Genomic DNA, 15930 nt, shown 5'->3' on the forward strand with positions numbered 1-15930 from the left:
AATTTTTTAATAAATGTGGGGTCATAATATGAGATAATGATTAGATGCATTTTTAATAACTTTCTAAGAGATTTCCACCATTTTTAAAATATTCCATCATTTCAGCATCCATGTTTTTGTGGAATGTAAGATAATTCTAAATTTTTATACCAAATACCATTAATTACTGGAACAAATAACACTTATAGTAAAAAAATTAAGTTTTCAGCAATTTCCTATAGTGTCGAAACGTTTGTGGCTTTATAAATTATAATTACGAACTTCTGGAGTCTGTGGCTTTCTCGGTTTTTAAGAAATACTACTTTTTAAGAAATCATCTTTAATGTGACACACGTTTTATATAAATTTTCAAATCTCATTTTTATAAAATACTTTCACAATTTTTTTTTTCTGCTCTCATTTTATCTTGTGGCAAAATAAAAAATTAAGAATTTTATTACACCCTGGCAACCTACAAGTTTTATGACATGGCAAGTTGGTAGTTAATACTAAATGTCATCAGTTATTATGACTTTTTTGTGATGTTTATTTTCGCACGGTTTTTGCATATTTTATAAATTTCGTAGAGAACAACTCATGATGAAATGCAATGACTTTGAAAAAAATGTATGTAATTTTCTAAGGTTTGCCAAATAGCACGATCATTGTTTTCAGTTATTCTCATATTACGGTAAATTACGTTGTTTACAGAAAACTTGCAATCACATGAATAATTTGGACCAGGCACTACACGATTTGGGTATGTTAAGTGCCATAACTGAGGCTCGCCGTGAATATCTAAGAGAATCTAAATCTAATTTGGGCGTGATGCGGCTAAACACGCGGTATGTGTCCAACGTCACAGTGGGGTATTGTATGAAACGGAGCACAAACAAAAGCAGACTCTGTCCGTACGTCTTGCCCGTGCGACATAGAACTAAGAGTGAGAACTCAGACGCGATCGGTTGTGATTTGAGCGATAACTTCGATTTTAAGTACAATATATTAGAACCATCAACGAGTACTTTCATGAGAGAAGAAGTCGAAATCAAAAGCCCAGCTAAGAGATGTCAATCTCTAGAGAACATAAATCTCAACCTAGACCCGGTGCCTAAAGCTGAAATCTCCCCCGATATGGATTGTGTGTCAACAAGGATTCAGAAGTTACAAGTTGATGAATGACAATCATTTAAGCATCTCATTTAAATGTCACTGTGATTAATAGTGACTAGTGACTGAGGGTAGATTAGTGATGTAATGGACAAAATAATGTATTTTCAGTGAACATGTTTGTATGATAGTATGGGAGTAGATAATACATGTTACAAATGTTCCTAGATCTTTAACAAAATTTGCTGTCACAAAATTCGTACACTTAAAATTTATGTTTATCCATAACGCCTGATGTGTTAAATTAGCTTCAAACAGTCACAATCGTTACCAGTTCGAGTAGTGTTATAAAACACATGTTTTTTTTCTCTAAGTCACACGGGATAAATCGATGGCTTCCATTTTTAATTGTATGTTTGTTTTATATTTGTGCACCTGTAGTTAATGTGTGTGCGTAATGGTTGTTATTGATAATAACAACAAAGATCTCATTTAATTACACTCGGCAACAAAGTATTTTAAAAAGATTATGATTTGATATCATTAATTATAGCTACCGTTTAGCTTTGTGACTTAGACGTAGTTGATATGTTTGTTAACATATATTTTTTTGTTGTTTTTTTTTCTCCTTTACAAATAAATAAATAATTTAAATAAATTTTTCCTTGAAGGACAACGATAATTTGATCTTCTCACCTAATCTCAGTTTGATGATTTTAAATCCCTGTTTTGTGCTTTTTGTATACTATTTTATAATCTATTTATTTATTGTAGTAAAAAATTATCAAAATATTCAAATGGAGACAATCTGATCTTAGAATATTTTTGAGTGATTTTGAACAGTAAATTATCATTTACTAACATCTCAGACAAAACTTCAATCTTATCATAAATGTTGGGACGAAAGGGTTGTTTAAAAACCAGGAAAAAAAAAAAGATACAATTTTTTTTAAATATTTAATCACATGACTGAATTTAACACTTAAAGGTAGGTAACAAAATCTGTTTAAATAATATTGCATTTTATTTAACTTATTTTTATTAAAGAGCTTTCACTTTGAGTTGCTTCAACTTGGGCGTCTTTCGTTTCTGCTGACGTTTTTGCTCCTTCAGCTCCCAACGACGCTGTTTTTCAGGATCGTCCTCCTGTAAAAGAAATTTTACTAAGTTATTCAACAGAATAATTTACTTACGACTCATTAAAAATTAGATATTTAAATATACGGAGCATTATTACAACTCCTTGGCTGATTTCACATTCTTCATAGTACTCAAAATATATAAGTGCTTATACAGCAAAATCTTTTTGAACATGAAAATAAAAATTGTAGAAAAAATCTAGTAACTTATTGACGCTGATGAAAATCTTGAGGATTACTTATTTATATTCCTTCCAATCCGTAGCAACATGCATGTAGCTATTTTTGTAACTTATATATATACATTTGTCATTTTTTAATCATGCTACCAATTAATACTGGTATTAATAGGCATATATATATATATATATATATATATATATATATATATATATATATATATATATATATATATATATATATATATATATATATATATATATATATATTCCCCTTTTATACCTTATTAATTGGTAGCATAATTACAAAATGAGCTTCTTTTAAAAAATCTCAGTCCCTCACCGCCAGTATCCTCTCCTTCTCCTGCTTCCTCTTCTCCTCCCTCCTCAGGGCGGCGGACTCCTGTCTCGCCGCGTGCGCCCCCCTCACCCACGCCTCCGCCGCTTTCTGACGGCGCTTCTCACATTTACTTAATGCCTAAAAAAATATGACATGAAAAAACCTTTAAACAACTTTGTAACAAAATTAATTATCACAAATTATCGCTTACAGAATAATGTTGAGACAGCTCATTATATAAATATGTATATGTTAGCGAAATAAAATATATATATAATATACAGAACATATACAACAATATTATTTAGAACATATCAGATTATTACTTTTTTATCTGTATTTATCTTACCACCCCACAACATATAAATCTTGGTAGCTATGTTAATCTGCGCCACAGATAAAAAAGATAAATATTATAAAACAAATAGAATGCACAAATAATAACTGATCTCATGTCGATTAATCTTTATTAGATAGAGGGAATATGTATAGAAGTTGTAGGTACGTATATAATACATACATCAGACACAAATAAATATATAATATAAGAAAATAAACAAACACACATCATGTGACCAGGACAAAAATTTTACTTAAATCATGAATTAAATTATAACGGCTTACATTATATGGCTATTTGTAATTAATACCAGATGTGAATATCGCAGTTGAGCACTTTAAAGGAATTGTGTTATAACATAGAAAATATCGAGAGAATTCTGTGCAGCACATGCATGCAAAGACGCTTACATGTCAAAGAGTTTACTATTATAATAATCTAACCTCCTTGCTGAGCCTCAACCTCTTGATCCTGTCCAGCATGTAGAAGATCATCAGCATCAGAGGCCTGACCTCGTCCCCGCCGCCCTCGCCGCTCAGAGACAGACTCGCCAACAACACGCGCTCGGTCTCCGGAGGCTTTGTTACCGAGGTTTCCCTAGTAGGGGCCAGGGATACCGTGAGATAAAGACTTCCGCGTGCATTCATTAAAATAGGAGCTAATATTTTCGGTTTTACACTTTGTTTTGACAGTTCGCAGCGACAGACACATCGTGGAAAATAATGAAACTACCCGCAGTCAGTCCTAATATATAAGAAGTCTCATTCGAGAATGGGGATACGTAGTAAGTACGTTATATATAGATATATTTATTATGAACATAATATTTTGATTTGTTTTGAATAGTTGGTAGCTTTCATATTAATATCATTTACAACTGAACATTAGCAGCCAGTGTGTTAGCATCATCTATATTGTATACTGACTCCATCTGTTTGGGGCCGCAGTATCTGTCGGACACGTGTATGTACTGCACGTGGGCGGCGTACTGGGTCAGGGCTGCGACTACCCGGGCGTCCAACAAGGCCGCCGTAGCCTCCGCGCATTCTGACATCACAGATAGAGAGCCGGGGAGGCCGTGCTTGTCCCCGGGACGGCGCTCCGGGCAGAACATGCTCTGAGATAACCATACATCATTATCAGACATCATTGAAATCATTATCATCAGTCGAGCTCACAGCCATCATGACGTTCTTATCAATTATATTTCTAAATAATGAAATTTAAATTAGGAACAATTATCTTATAGATTATATATTTAAAAAAAAAGTAAGTCTTGTCTTTTCACAGTATGGCCACTGTAACAGTGACATGAGACTATATAAGGTATCTTTAAGTAAAATCTTAGTGTTGGCAAACAAGTTTATACTGACACGAGTCATTAATCAAATCAAAAAACAAACGCTTACATTTATTTAGTGTGTGATATTAATTGCTCTTTTTATGATATTAATTTTAAATGTCTAAAGTTTTTTTATTTTTAAGCACTTGTGCCTTTTTTTTTTAATTCTCAAGACATTTACTTTATTTTTTAATAAATTGTTATTTATTGATGAAAAATGACTATAAATGTTACGGCCGCTGTTTTTTTTTTCCTCTGTGGAGATGGTGACGAAGGACTAAGAGCTATAGATAAGACGTAAAAATAATTTTCATAGGTACTATGTATTTTATTGTAACTGGGAATACGATGTTACTCAACGCTTTGCAATAAATAAGAATCGACGAAAAAAAAATATATGACAGAAACAAGCGATAATAAAGACAAAACCTGTACACATATTTATATTATATGAAAAAAAAAAGGTAATTTAAATCAATTAAGTATGATCTCTCTGACCGTTTATAACACTACAACCATTATCAAATAAACACATAATTTAAAAAAAACTATGACAAAACCAAGCAATATTTTGATAATAAAATAATGGTAATTTATATAAATTAAGTATTGGCCCCTCTGACCGTTTATAACACTACAATCATCAGTTTTTTAAATATAGAAAATACTTCATTTCTATCACAAGTTTCATCAATAGATTAATAAATTTTAGATACTAGTATTTATTATAAGCAAAGTAATTAAGCCATTGATTGATTTACAGGATCTAAATAGATTCTCACCAGATCTTGCATTTCCTTGGACAGTCGCGTGGCCACCTTCTTCTGCGCGACGCACAGCACGAAGGGGTCGTTATCATCCTTGCCGAGCTCCACTCTTATCAGCAACGTGTCGGGATTCGGCCGGACCACGCCCAGCAGAACGTTCACTAGGTCTTGACGCTGAAGATTAACATAATTATATATAATACAAGTTCTTGCCAACAGTTTGGAACACGTGGCCTTGGTGCAGAGAAACATTTATGAGCTTTATAAATATATGAACCAACAGTCAGCGACAATTAAATTCTGGCCCGCGACTTCATACAATAAGTGTTACGCCTTAATACTGCCTAGCTATTCAGACTCTAGAGCTCAAAGTGCCTGCATCCTACCCTGGCGTGTAAGCTGCTTACTGTAAAGTTACATGAAAATCAAATAAGCAGTTTCTGCAGGGCAGAGCAACAACACAGACGCGGCCCCAAAAACTTTTGCAATTATTATGTCAACTTGTCCACAGATTCAAAGTCGCACGGCGGGCTATGCTCGGAGTTTCTTTGAAGGATAAAGTTCGCAATGAGGTCATCCGACAAAGAACCAAGGGAACCGACATAGCTCGCAGAATTAGCACGCTGAAGTGGCAATGGGCTGGTCATGTCTGCCGAAGAACCGATAGCCGATGGAGCAGACGAGTCCTAGAATGGAGACCGCGACTCGGCTACCGTAAGGTAGGACGCCCCCCCGCCAGGTGGACTGATGACCTGAAAAAGGTCGCCGGAGGGGACTGGATGCGGAAGGCGGAGGACCGGGTATTGTGGCGCGAAGCTGGAGAGGCCTATGTCCAGCAGTGGACCAAGAGTGGCTGAATGATGATGAATGATGATGTTAACATTGCAATTAGATGGAGGGAAAAGAAATTTTTTCCAGTACAACCAATCAATACCTAGATTGAATCCTACATCTGGTCAGAAATAAGCTATTTTCATTAATCAAATGAGTGTCTAAGCCCTTAATACCTCAGTAATTTCTGTTACAATACAAATAGTACAGGAACATTAACCGCTCCACCAGACAACAAACTTGGAAACGATGAATGCTTTGCACATGGCCTCATCCGATGGAAACTCAGAAATTTGTTCCCCCAAAAAAAATTTCCTTCACAAGAATCGCAATTAGGACAATTCTGGTAAATAAAACAATACACATACCTTAATGAGTTTGAGTGTGAGCAACATGCCCTCGCAGCACTGGCGACCCGAGCACCACATTGTGAAGCAATGTTCCGCTTCCCGCCGCCAGCCGCGGTCTTCTGGCACCATATCCGAACCCGATTCTCCTACAAAATAGAAGATTGCAATATCAGTCTCGCGACTCGCATTGCTTTTGTATTTATCAATATATTTTTTAAATCTTATTATAAAAAAAAAGTCGTGGTGGCCCGGAGGTTAAAGGCCCGCCTCTCACAAGTGAGGGAGGCAGTTCGAAACCTGGCAAGTACCAATGTGATTTTTTCCGAGTCATATGTACTTTGTAAGAGTATTAAGACACCACTGAGAGATGGTGAAGGAAAACATCGTGAGGAAACCTGGCTTTGTAATTTCAAATTATAATTTTGCAATCGACAACCCGCCTTGAGCAACCGTGGTGATTAATGCTCAAACATTCTCCATGTGAGAAGAAGCCTTTGCTCAGCAGTGGGCTCCGATAGGCTGATGATGATGATGATGATGATAATAATATATTTAGATGCAATTAATGTTCAATATCAAATGTCTTACCGACTAATGTAAAATTATCTTCCAATAGCGGTCTGTGTAGCTTGAGGAAGTTTGTAGCGATGGTCGTATTTTTGGCACGACCAATGGCATACACGAGGGCGTACGCTGCCAATAAACAGCACAGAACACCTTCCAGCCAATAAGCATCCAAACGAGGGCGCATCACTATTGGGACCTGGGTTATAACAAAAAAAATTAAATCATCCAATCAAGCTGCATTTGTAATTAATTATTAGTTTTATATAATAAGCAAAAATGGCGGAAAATAAGGAAATTTGGAAAGAGAAAAAATATATTACTTTGTTAAAATAAAATAAATAATAATAGTGTGCTATGATAACTGTCTCATGATTATGAGTGCTGTATCATGGAATATAAAATGAAAATCTATATAACACTCAAAAGAAATTTCTACAGAAACATATATATATTTTTTTATTTTTTTTCTTGAAATATATACATATATATATATATATATGACGGCGCAGCTAATGACATTTGACATTCTAAGTGTTTGACGTCGGCAACAGGATGACAATTTTGAAGGCTGTCATTCTAGCGGAACGTTGACAAGGGGGTAGCGGGGGGCGGCCATCGGCACTTGTCGTATTAGCGGCCGCCCGCGCACCACGCTCACGACGAATCGCTAGTTACCGACGCGATCCTTATTCTTTTATGTTCTAATTATCCTTTGACTGATTATTTATGCTATTAGGAAGTTTATTAAGTTGTTATTTTGAGAATCGAGAATAGTTAAGTGTAATTAAATAACTTTCAATTATTGTGAGACTTTTTGTTAATACCCACATAATATAAGATGGATAATAATGTGGGTAGTTGTGATATGGACAATCCTGACGTTATATCAGAAGTGGGATCGAACGAACATCAATCGGAAAACATAAAATCTGCAGATGGCCCCGCGGCGACAAGACTGCTCTCGAATATGGAGTATATGTTATCCCGTATTATGGCAATGTCACAACCATCTACCGCTGGAAATACTGTTAAACTAATTGAATTTGATCCTAACGATCCAGAGGCTGACGTTGAAGGTTGGTGTAATGTCACCGAAATCATAGTGCAAGAAAAGCGTCTTGAGGGTGTGGAATTGCTTATAGCACTTACCAAAGCGCTTAAGGGTCACGCTGCGACTTTCTTAACCAAAATAAACCTCCAAGAACTAAAATGGAGCACTGTTAAAGATACTTTGTTAGCAAGATTCGCTAAGCCTAAATTCATACAAGACCATTTCGATGATATTTTAAAATTTCAAATTGGTTCTAAAGAAACCGCGCCAGAGTCAGCACTGCGTTTATGGAACTTGATCGAGCGCATACCAAAAGTTGAATTCCCTGAGGAAGTTATTACAGGATTCGTAATATCGGTGTTATGTCAAAAAGACTATGTTATACGAAGAGAATTGACTACACATGTGATTGCTACTCGCGCTCAATTATTTCGGGTTCTAGGTGGTATATCACTGAAGCGACGGTCAGATGTTAATAATGGAAATCAAGAGCCTGACGTAAAGCGGTCACGGATTGACTCGAAATTTCCTGGAAAATGCCATTGGTGTGGAGTGTCTGGTCATAGACAAGCTGACTGTAGAAAGCGAAAGGAAGATATCAACACTGCGAAGATCCAGGATCAATCAAGCTCTACTTCTACACGTGGTCAAGACAATCTAACTGTTTGCTGTTACACGTGTGGGAAGCGTGGTCATGTTTCTACTGCCTGCCCAGAAAAGAAGATGAAGGACGGAATTGAACGAAGGGAAGTCAACCTATGTGGACATCGGCTTTCGAGATCTACCTTAGAGACATCCACTGGTGAGAGATTTCCATTTTTATTTGATAGTGGATCGTCCTGTTCCCTTTTGACTGAGAGTATCCGCGACCGGTTCCCGGGTATTGTACGCAATAATACTGTGTATCTTACTGGTATAGGAGGTGATGAAGTACAATGCACTTCACAAATATTAAGTACAGTAAAAATCAACGATATCTCGGTTGATCTAGTATTCCACGTCATACCTGATTCAGTAATTTCTGTGCCAGTTATAGTAGGTAGAGATATTTTAAATGAGGGTTTTTGCGTTACGATAGATGACGACAAACTTATATTCAGGACCAAGGAGCGCGCGAACTTTTGCGAAAAAAAGAAGGTTGGGATTGATTTTTCCCTAATCGATACAGATTTGGAAGGGGAGGATAAAATATTGCTGTCAAAAATAATTAATAAATATTCAAGTTATTTTATCGACAGTCAACCTACGCGGCGCGTTAAAACGGGACAGTTAGAGATTAAATTAATAAATCCTTTTAAAGTAGTTCGTAGATCGCCTTATCGCCTAGCACCCGTAGAGAAAGAAATAGTCCGCGAAAAGGTAAGACAACTGTTAGATGCAGGTATCATTCGGGAGAGTTCTTCCCCTTTCGCTAGTCCAATACTCCTTGTGAAGAAAAAGGATAATACAGATAGGATGTGCGTTGACTATCGGGAACTAAATTCAAACACACAACCCGAACATTATCCCTTGCCCCGCATTGAGGAGCCAATAGATCAACTTAATGGCGCTAATTACTTTTCCTCACTGGATATGGTCAGTGGATTCCACCAAATTTCGATTCACCCCAATTCAATTCATATGACCGCATTTGTAACACCAGAGGGTCAATACGAGTATCTCGCGATGCCTTTCGGATTACGCAATGCACCGTCAGTTTACCAGAGATGCATCACAAAAGCACTGTATAACCTCACTGATAAGCCTCTCATCTATATGGACGATGTTTTGTGTTATTCCCCTAATATTCCGCAGGGTTTAGAGCGTCTGGATAAAGCGTTGAATGCCCTAACTTCAGCAGGTTTTTCATTTAATCCTCAAAAGTGTAAGTTTATGAAACAAAAAATAGAGTATCTTGGTTATTCTTTGCAGTCTGGCGAAATTAGACCCAATTCCCGTAAAATTCAGGCATTAGTCGAGGCACCCTCACCAAGTACAGCTTCACAAGTTCGTCAATTTCTCGGGTTAGCATCATATTTTAGAAAATTTATATCCGGTTTTACTAATATTGTTGGACCGTTGTACCCATTAACCAAAATAAAAGGACCTATTAATTGGACTGCCAGATATGAAGAAATTCGTAGAAATATAATCAAAATTCTAACATCGGAACCAGTTCTAACGATTTTTAATCCAGAATTGCCTGTAGAGTTGCATACCGATGCCAGCGCTGAGGGCTACGGGGCAATATTGATACAGAGGAAAGATAACCTACCTCACGTCGTAGAGTACTTTAGCCGGCGTACATCCGAGGTCGAATCTCGCTACCACTCATACGAATTAGAGACCATGGCTGTCGTACGGGCTGTGGAACACTTTCGTCATTATTTGTACGGTCGACGTTTTGTAGTTTACACAGATTGCAATTCACTTAAAGCATCGAAATCCAAGGTCGATCTAACGCCTCGCGTGCACCGTTGGTGGGCGTTCCTACAAGCCTACGACTTTGATATTGTCTACCGCGAGGGTCGTAGCATGGAACATGCCGACTATTTTTCCCGTAATATTCAGCCGGACGCAGTCGCGTCTTCATCAAAAACACCAACTACCAAAAGTGTTCAGTTTATTGAGTTACATCAAGGATGGTTATCGGTTGAACAACAACGCGACAGCGAAATCCAAGACTTGATCACTAAGCATGGCAGCAACGAATTGCCGGACTCCGTAGCACAAACGTACGATGTTAGGGACGGTATTTTATATAGGAAAATTGAGCGAAACAAAACTACTTCTTGGTTACCGGTTGTTCCACGTTCCCTAATTTGGACACTTATTAACCACGTCCATAACGAAATCCAACACCTTGGCAGTGACAAAACCTTAGACAAACTATACGAGCAATACTGGTTTCCGCAAATGTCAAAATGCGTACGTAAATTTATTGAGTCATGCATAGTTTGTAAAGCATCCAAGGGACCGTCGGGCGCACTTCCCATTCGGTTACATTCGATTCCGAAACTATCTACGCCCTGGCACACCATTCACATTGATTTTACCGGGAAACTTAGTGGAAAAAGCGATAGAAAAGAGTATTGTTCGGTAATAATAGACGCGTTTACAAAATATATCCTGCTAGAACACACACTGTCGTTAAATGCTAACAGCGCAGTGCAAGCCCTATCAAGAGCTGTGTGCCTTTTTGGGGCTCCTAAGCGCATTATTGCTGACCAGGGTAGATGTTATGCTAGTAGTGAGTTTAGGAACTTTTGTAATAACTATAAAATAGATCTGCATTTTATAGCAACTGGCATAAGTAGGGCAAACGGACAAGTCGAGCGCGTTATGCGAACATTAAAAACCTTGCTTACAATAGTAGAGAACGATCCAAATAAAACATGGCGCGACGAATTAGGCAATATACAATTAGCACTTAATAGCACAAAATCGGCTGTTACTAAATACTCACCTACGGAACTCATGTTTGGCATACGTGCAAACTCTTTAGGAATGTCTAAGATATCATCATATTCCGATGACAACAATATTCAATTAGATTTAGAATGTGTTCGAAAAAATGCCTCGGATAATATTGAAAAGGCAGCGGCAGCGGATACTCTAAGGTTTAATCGTGGTCGCGCCAACATTATACCATTTACTCAGGGAGATTATGTTTTTATTAAGAATTGTGAAAGAAATCAAACCAAGTTAGATAGGAAGTTTAAGGGTCCGTTCGTTATAAACTCCGTATTGGAAAATGACCGGTATGAACTAAAAAGTATTAGTGGTTCGCACCGCACTTATAAATACGCACACGAGTTTTTGCGTGCAGTACCTAAGGGACACGCCGGGTTACTAGAAATCACTACCAGTCTATTGAATGATAACGAGGCCGAGACGGCGGCTGAAGATGCACAGAATTCACAAATCAATAGTTATGTTGAGTCACCGCCAAATCAAAATGATAGAAGCGATAACTTAGATATTAGAGATGAAATAGTGGGTGCAGACTCCGACACTGCCTCGGCTAATTCTGCAACCCTAACTGCTGGTTCGGATACGCTTAGTGTGTACTCCGATCCCGAAACGTTAGATGTACAATGTGAAGTCGAAACTTATAGTCAACCAGATGGTTCATAACTAATAGGTGTGTATGTGTTGCTATAATATGCTTTTATCTTGAGAAAGTTTGAATGGTACAGAACGAAAGGACAAGCTTGTCCAGTCAGAATCGTGTGTATGACATGATGGCTTGAAAGACGTCATCCGGTCCTTTACGTGGAAAGGTCGAAGGGATACGTGCTTTCGAAGCTTCTTTAGTTGGTCGAAGTATAGTGTCGTCCGGTCCAGGTAGCTGGTCGAAGGGACACACTCATCTTGTTTTGAGTCGGTCGAAGGGACAGTGTAGTCCGGTCCATGCTATTGAGGCTGGTCGAAGGGACACACTCATCTTGTTTTGAGTCGGTCGAAGGGACAGTGTAGTCCGGTCCATGCTATTGAGGCTGGTCGAAGGGACACACTTATCCAGTCCGAATTATGTGTACGAAATAATGGCTTGAGAGGCGTTATCCGGTCCTTTACGTGAAAAGGTCGAAGGGATGCGTGCTCTCAAAGCTTCTTTTGTTGTGCTTGTTTGATGCTGTGCTTTTTGTCAGGCTGGACGAGCAGACGATTATTGATACTGCCTGTTTCAGAACCACGATAGATTTACGCCCGAGGACGGTCGAATGTCAGTCCGGCCGTGACGGCGCAGCTAATGACATTTGACATTCTAAGTGTTTGACGTCGGCAACAGGATGACAATTTTGAAGGCTGTCATTCTAGCGGAACGTTGACAAGGGGGTAGCGGGGGGCGGCCATCGGCACTTGTCGTATTAGCGGCCGCCCGCGCACCACGCTCACGACGAATCGCTAGTTACCGACGCGATCCTTATTCTTTTATGTTCTAATTATCCTTTGACTGATTATTTATGCTATTAGGAAGTTTATTAAGTTGTTATTTTGAGAATCGAGAATAGTTAAGTGTAATTAAATAACTTTCAATTATTGTGAGACTTTTTGTTAATACCCACATAATATAAGATGGATAATAATGTGGGTAGTTGTGATATGGACAATCCTGACGTTATATATATATATATATATATATATATATTACAAATAAGATCTTATACAAAATCAATCATTCCTAATAGTTCAACTGTAAATATAAAACCCAGTGCAGCAATGTTATAACTTTGAACAGCTATATAATTTAGCGCTTAATACATATATGTACCTTGGAAATTGTAATTTTTGGCTGCTCCGCATTCCTGGGTGTAGATTCCTGGAATCCTTCAAATTCCTCGGGATCTTGGAAATGTTCAAATTCATTGTCCTCATCCTGTAAAAAAAAATCCTATATAAGATACAAGAGGAATCGTATATTTGCCTTGTATTGTTTGCTTTCAATAGAAAACTCAAAAGGAAAAATGCATTAAAATGCTGGCGTCAAGTTTTAACGATGTATTGGACAACAGCATCATGTACGTAGCATCACCGCAGCTCCTTATACAAATGACAATTAGTTTTCGAGATATTGAATAACAAACACACATCAAAAATTATGATTACAAACAATAATAATACTGTGCACAGCCGGGTAGTGCTATTAAGAGCCAGAAGTCTCATTCCTGAGCCTTGATATAGTGTTGAGGTTATAATTCTGTATATGCTACCTTTCGCACAAAGATATTAGTAACATATGTACTTATATTTGACCGAGTTCTAAAAGAGAGAATTTAACAATCGCTCGTTGGTACACTTAATTCATGCAAAATGATAATGAAGCCTGTACAGCAATGAACTGGCTGTTATTCAAATTTAGAGAAACCCTAGCAATTTTATTTGTCTTAAATCGGTAAAAAAAAAGGGTTTACGGCATCTGACATTTCCTCATATAATCTTATCGACATATGACAATTAAATTTGTCTATTAGCCGAGTGTGCAATGAGAAATAACTAGATTTTTATATTATCCTATATTACTGTTATCTGTATTAATTTCAGTGTTTAGGTAACTAGGTGAATATAGGCAACTATTTACCTCTACAACAATATCGTCTTCCACTGAGTTGGTATCGAATTCATCCTTCTTATTTACTTTTGGTGTATCTTCGACCTCTTCTTTGCTGAACCCTGGAAGTATAGTGAAACACTCAGCTCAATATTCCTCTATACTTATAGACAGTTGTTTGTTGCATAGTTAGATATGTTAATATTTTACGCTTTAAATTAGAAATACCTTATAACAAGATTATTATCTAAATTATAATTTTTAAAGCAATAATTTCATATAATATATGTATTTCGTAAATTTATTTATTTATTACAAAGGAAAATTTAAAAATATATAACGGATTCCATATGCAAGCAGACCATAATGTTAAATGTAACTAAATACATGCAAGACACTTAATTTTATTCAAAAATAAATTTAACATATATTACTATAAGCTTTAATATGACCAGAACAAAAAATACAATATCTCCACATTATATGGGGAACCGATATAATTATCCTATATATTAAAACATGGTTAAATATCTTCCTCACCAGCTTCATTCTCATCGTTAGATTCAAACTGCTCAAACTCGGCGAAATCATCATCCTCAAGATTTGTGTCCTCGAACCCATGAGAGATGGTAACACTGCACAACAGCAGTGCCAGGACAACAACCAAACGCATCTTCCTATAGAATTATACAAAGAAAAATTTTTACAAATAGCTTAAAATGTCTTAGAACATTTTTAACTATTTACTTTAGATATGATCTCTTATCTGATTTATTGTATCAGAATAGTAGACTGTCAGTTGAAATTTCCTATTATGTCTCTACTATGTGGTGCAGTTGATAACAATAAGGTCTTACAAAGATTATTTAGTGTTACATGTTATATATAATTCATAAAATGTATATTTACACATTGAATTTTAATTTAATACTTTTGTATGTTTACGTGTTAGTTAAATTAAAAAATAGCTTTACCATTAATAGGAAATTTATATTTGTGAGGACAGTTCTGTTGTCGGTTTTTGCTTTATTTTAAAAAATATTAACCTTGACTAATAGTCATTGATTGGAGACTTTTCTTTGAATTTTATAACTGCATTAACATAAATTAACATTTTAGATAATACCTGAGCAAAGTATGGTTTCTCAACGTGTTACATTAACCAGTACTGACTAGAATCAGTTCATACAATTGATGACCTAATTTATGTTATATTATTATAGTAATTTATACAAAGTAATGTTTAAGAAAAAGTAGACACGAAACTGAGTTTATTTAAATTATGAAAATTATAGGTTTAAGTCTTATTTTTAGAATAAATATAATTTTAGAAATTCAACCTTCTCGTCGCATTGCGCATATTTGTTTCAGAAATAACAGTAAGTATTAGTAATAATGCTTCTTTTGTTACCTGTGGTTTGTACACTAAATATATTAAATTATTAAATTAGTCCAATAAATTAAATCACTTATTTTAATACTATATCTACAACTGCTCCAATAACTATAATTTCATTACATAGCACAAAAGTCACAGAGGCATAGCATATTTTCTATGAGTGAGATAAAAGATTATGAGACAATTTTATTGGCGTTAATTAGGAATCTTTTCGTTTTAGCCAATAGGAAGAAAACCAACACAGCAAAGGTGACAGTTGATTGGACGAACTAATTCTAAATTTTTTATTGTTGCTATATAAAACAGTCGAAACTTCAAATTGACATTATTTACGATCGTCACATGACACTTGGGGATAATGTTGCAGCCTTAATAAAGATTTAAATCACCTTTCAATGTATATGATAATAATTTAACATAAACACTCAACCATAAAAACAAACACTTTTATTAACTTGTACGCAACACACATAAAATATTATTTTTATTAATAAAAATAAAATTA

At 36.2% G+C, this 15930-nt stretch overlaps 2 protein-coding genes across 2 annotated transcripts; one reads left to right on the top strand and one right to left on the bottom strand.

Moving 5' to 3' along the window:
- Positions 1 to 465: 465 nt before the first annotated feature.
- LOC116771454 (uncharacterized) lies at positions 466 to 1747 on the top strand. Its single transcript, XM_032663297.2, has 2 exons — positions 466 to 606; positions 691 to 1747. The coding sequence occupies exons 1-2, from the start codon at positions 577 to 579 to the stop codon at positions 1159 to 1161; spliced, it is 501 nt and encodes a 166-aa protein (XP_032519188.1). The 5' UTR covers positions 466 to 576; the 3' UTR covers positions 1162 to 1747.
- A 363-nt stretch (positions 1748 to 2110) lies between these two features.
- Positions 2111 to 15591, bottom strand: LOC116771408 (PAT complex subunit CCDC47). The gene is made up of 11 exons (XM_061523071.1): positions 15438 to 15591; positions 14567 to 14703; positions 14057 to 14148; positions 13250 to 13354; positions 6966 to 7140; positions 6396 to 6523; positions 5212 to 5370; positions 4014 to 4204; positions 3531 to 3684; positions 2751 to 2885; positions 2111 to 2235 (listed from the first exon to the last, which is right to left on the bottom strand). Exons 2-11 carry the CDS (start codon positions 14697 to 14699, stop codon positions 2131 to 2133), a joined length of 1377 nt encoding a protein of 458 aa, XP_061379055.1. The 5' UTR covers positions 14700 to 14703; positions 15438 to 15591; the 3' UTR covers positions 2111 to 2130.
- Between the last annotated feature and the right edge of the window lie 339 nt (positions 15592 to 15930).

Source organism: Danaus plexippus, chromosome 17 (assembly GCF_018135715.1).
Source record: "Danaus plexippus chromosome 17, MEX_DaPlex, whole genome shotgun sequence".
Lineage (NCBI taxonomy): Eukaryota > Metazoa > Arthropoda > Insecta > Lepidoptera > Nymphalidae > Danaus > Danaus plexippus.

What these genes read in the sequence shown, in the direction of transcription:
- LOC116771454 (XM_032663297.2), top strand. Translation starts at nt 577, where the DNA reads ATGATGAAATGCAATGACTTTGAAAAAAAT. An exon ending in GCAATGACTTTGAAAAAAAT is followed by an intron (nt 607 to 690) that starts GTATGTAATTTT and finishes CGTTGTTTACAG; the next exon opens with AAAACTTGCAATCACATGAA.
- LOC116771408 (XM_061523071.1), bottom strand. Translation starts at nt 14,699, where the DNA reads ATGCGTTTGGTTGTTGTCCTGGCACTGCTGTTGTGCAGTGTTACCATC. An exon ending in TAACGATGAGAATGAAGCTG is followed by an intron (nt 14,149 to 14,566) that starts GTGAGGAAGATA and finishes CTATACTTCCAG; the next exon opens with GGTTCAGCAAAGAAGAGGTC. An exon ending in TGCGGCCCCAAACAGATGGA is followed by an intron (nt 3,685 to 4,013) that starts GTCAGTATACAA and finishes GGCCCCTACTAG; the next exon opens with GGAAACCTCGGTAACAAAGC.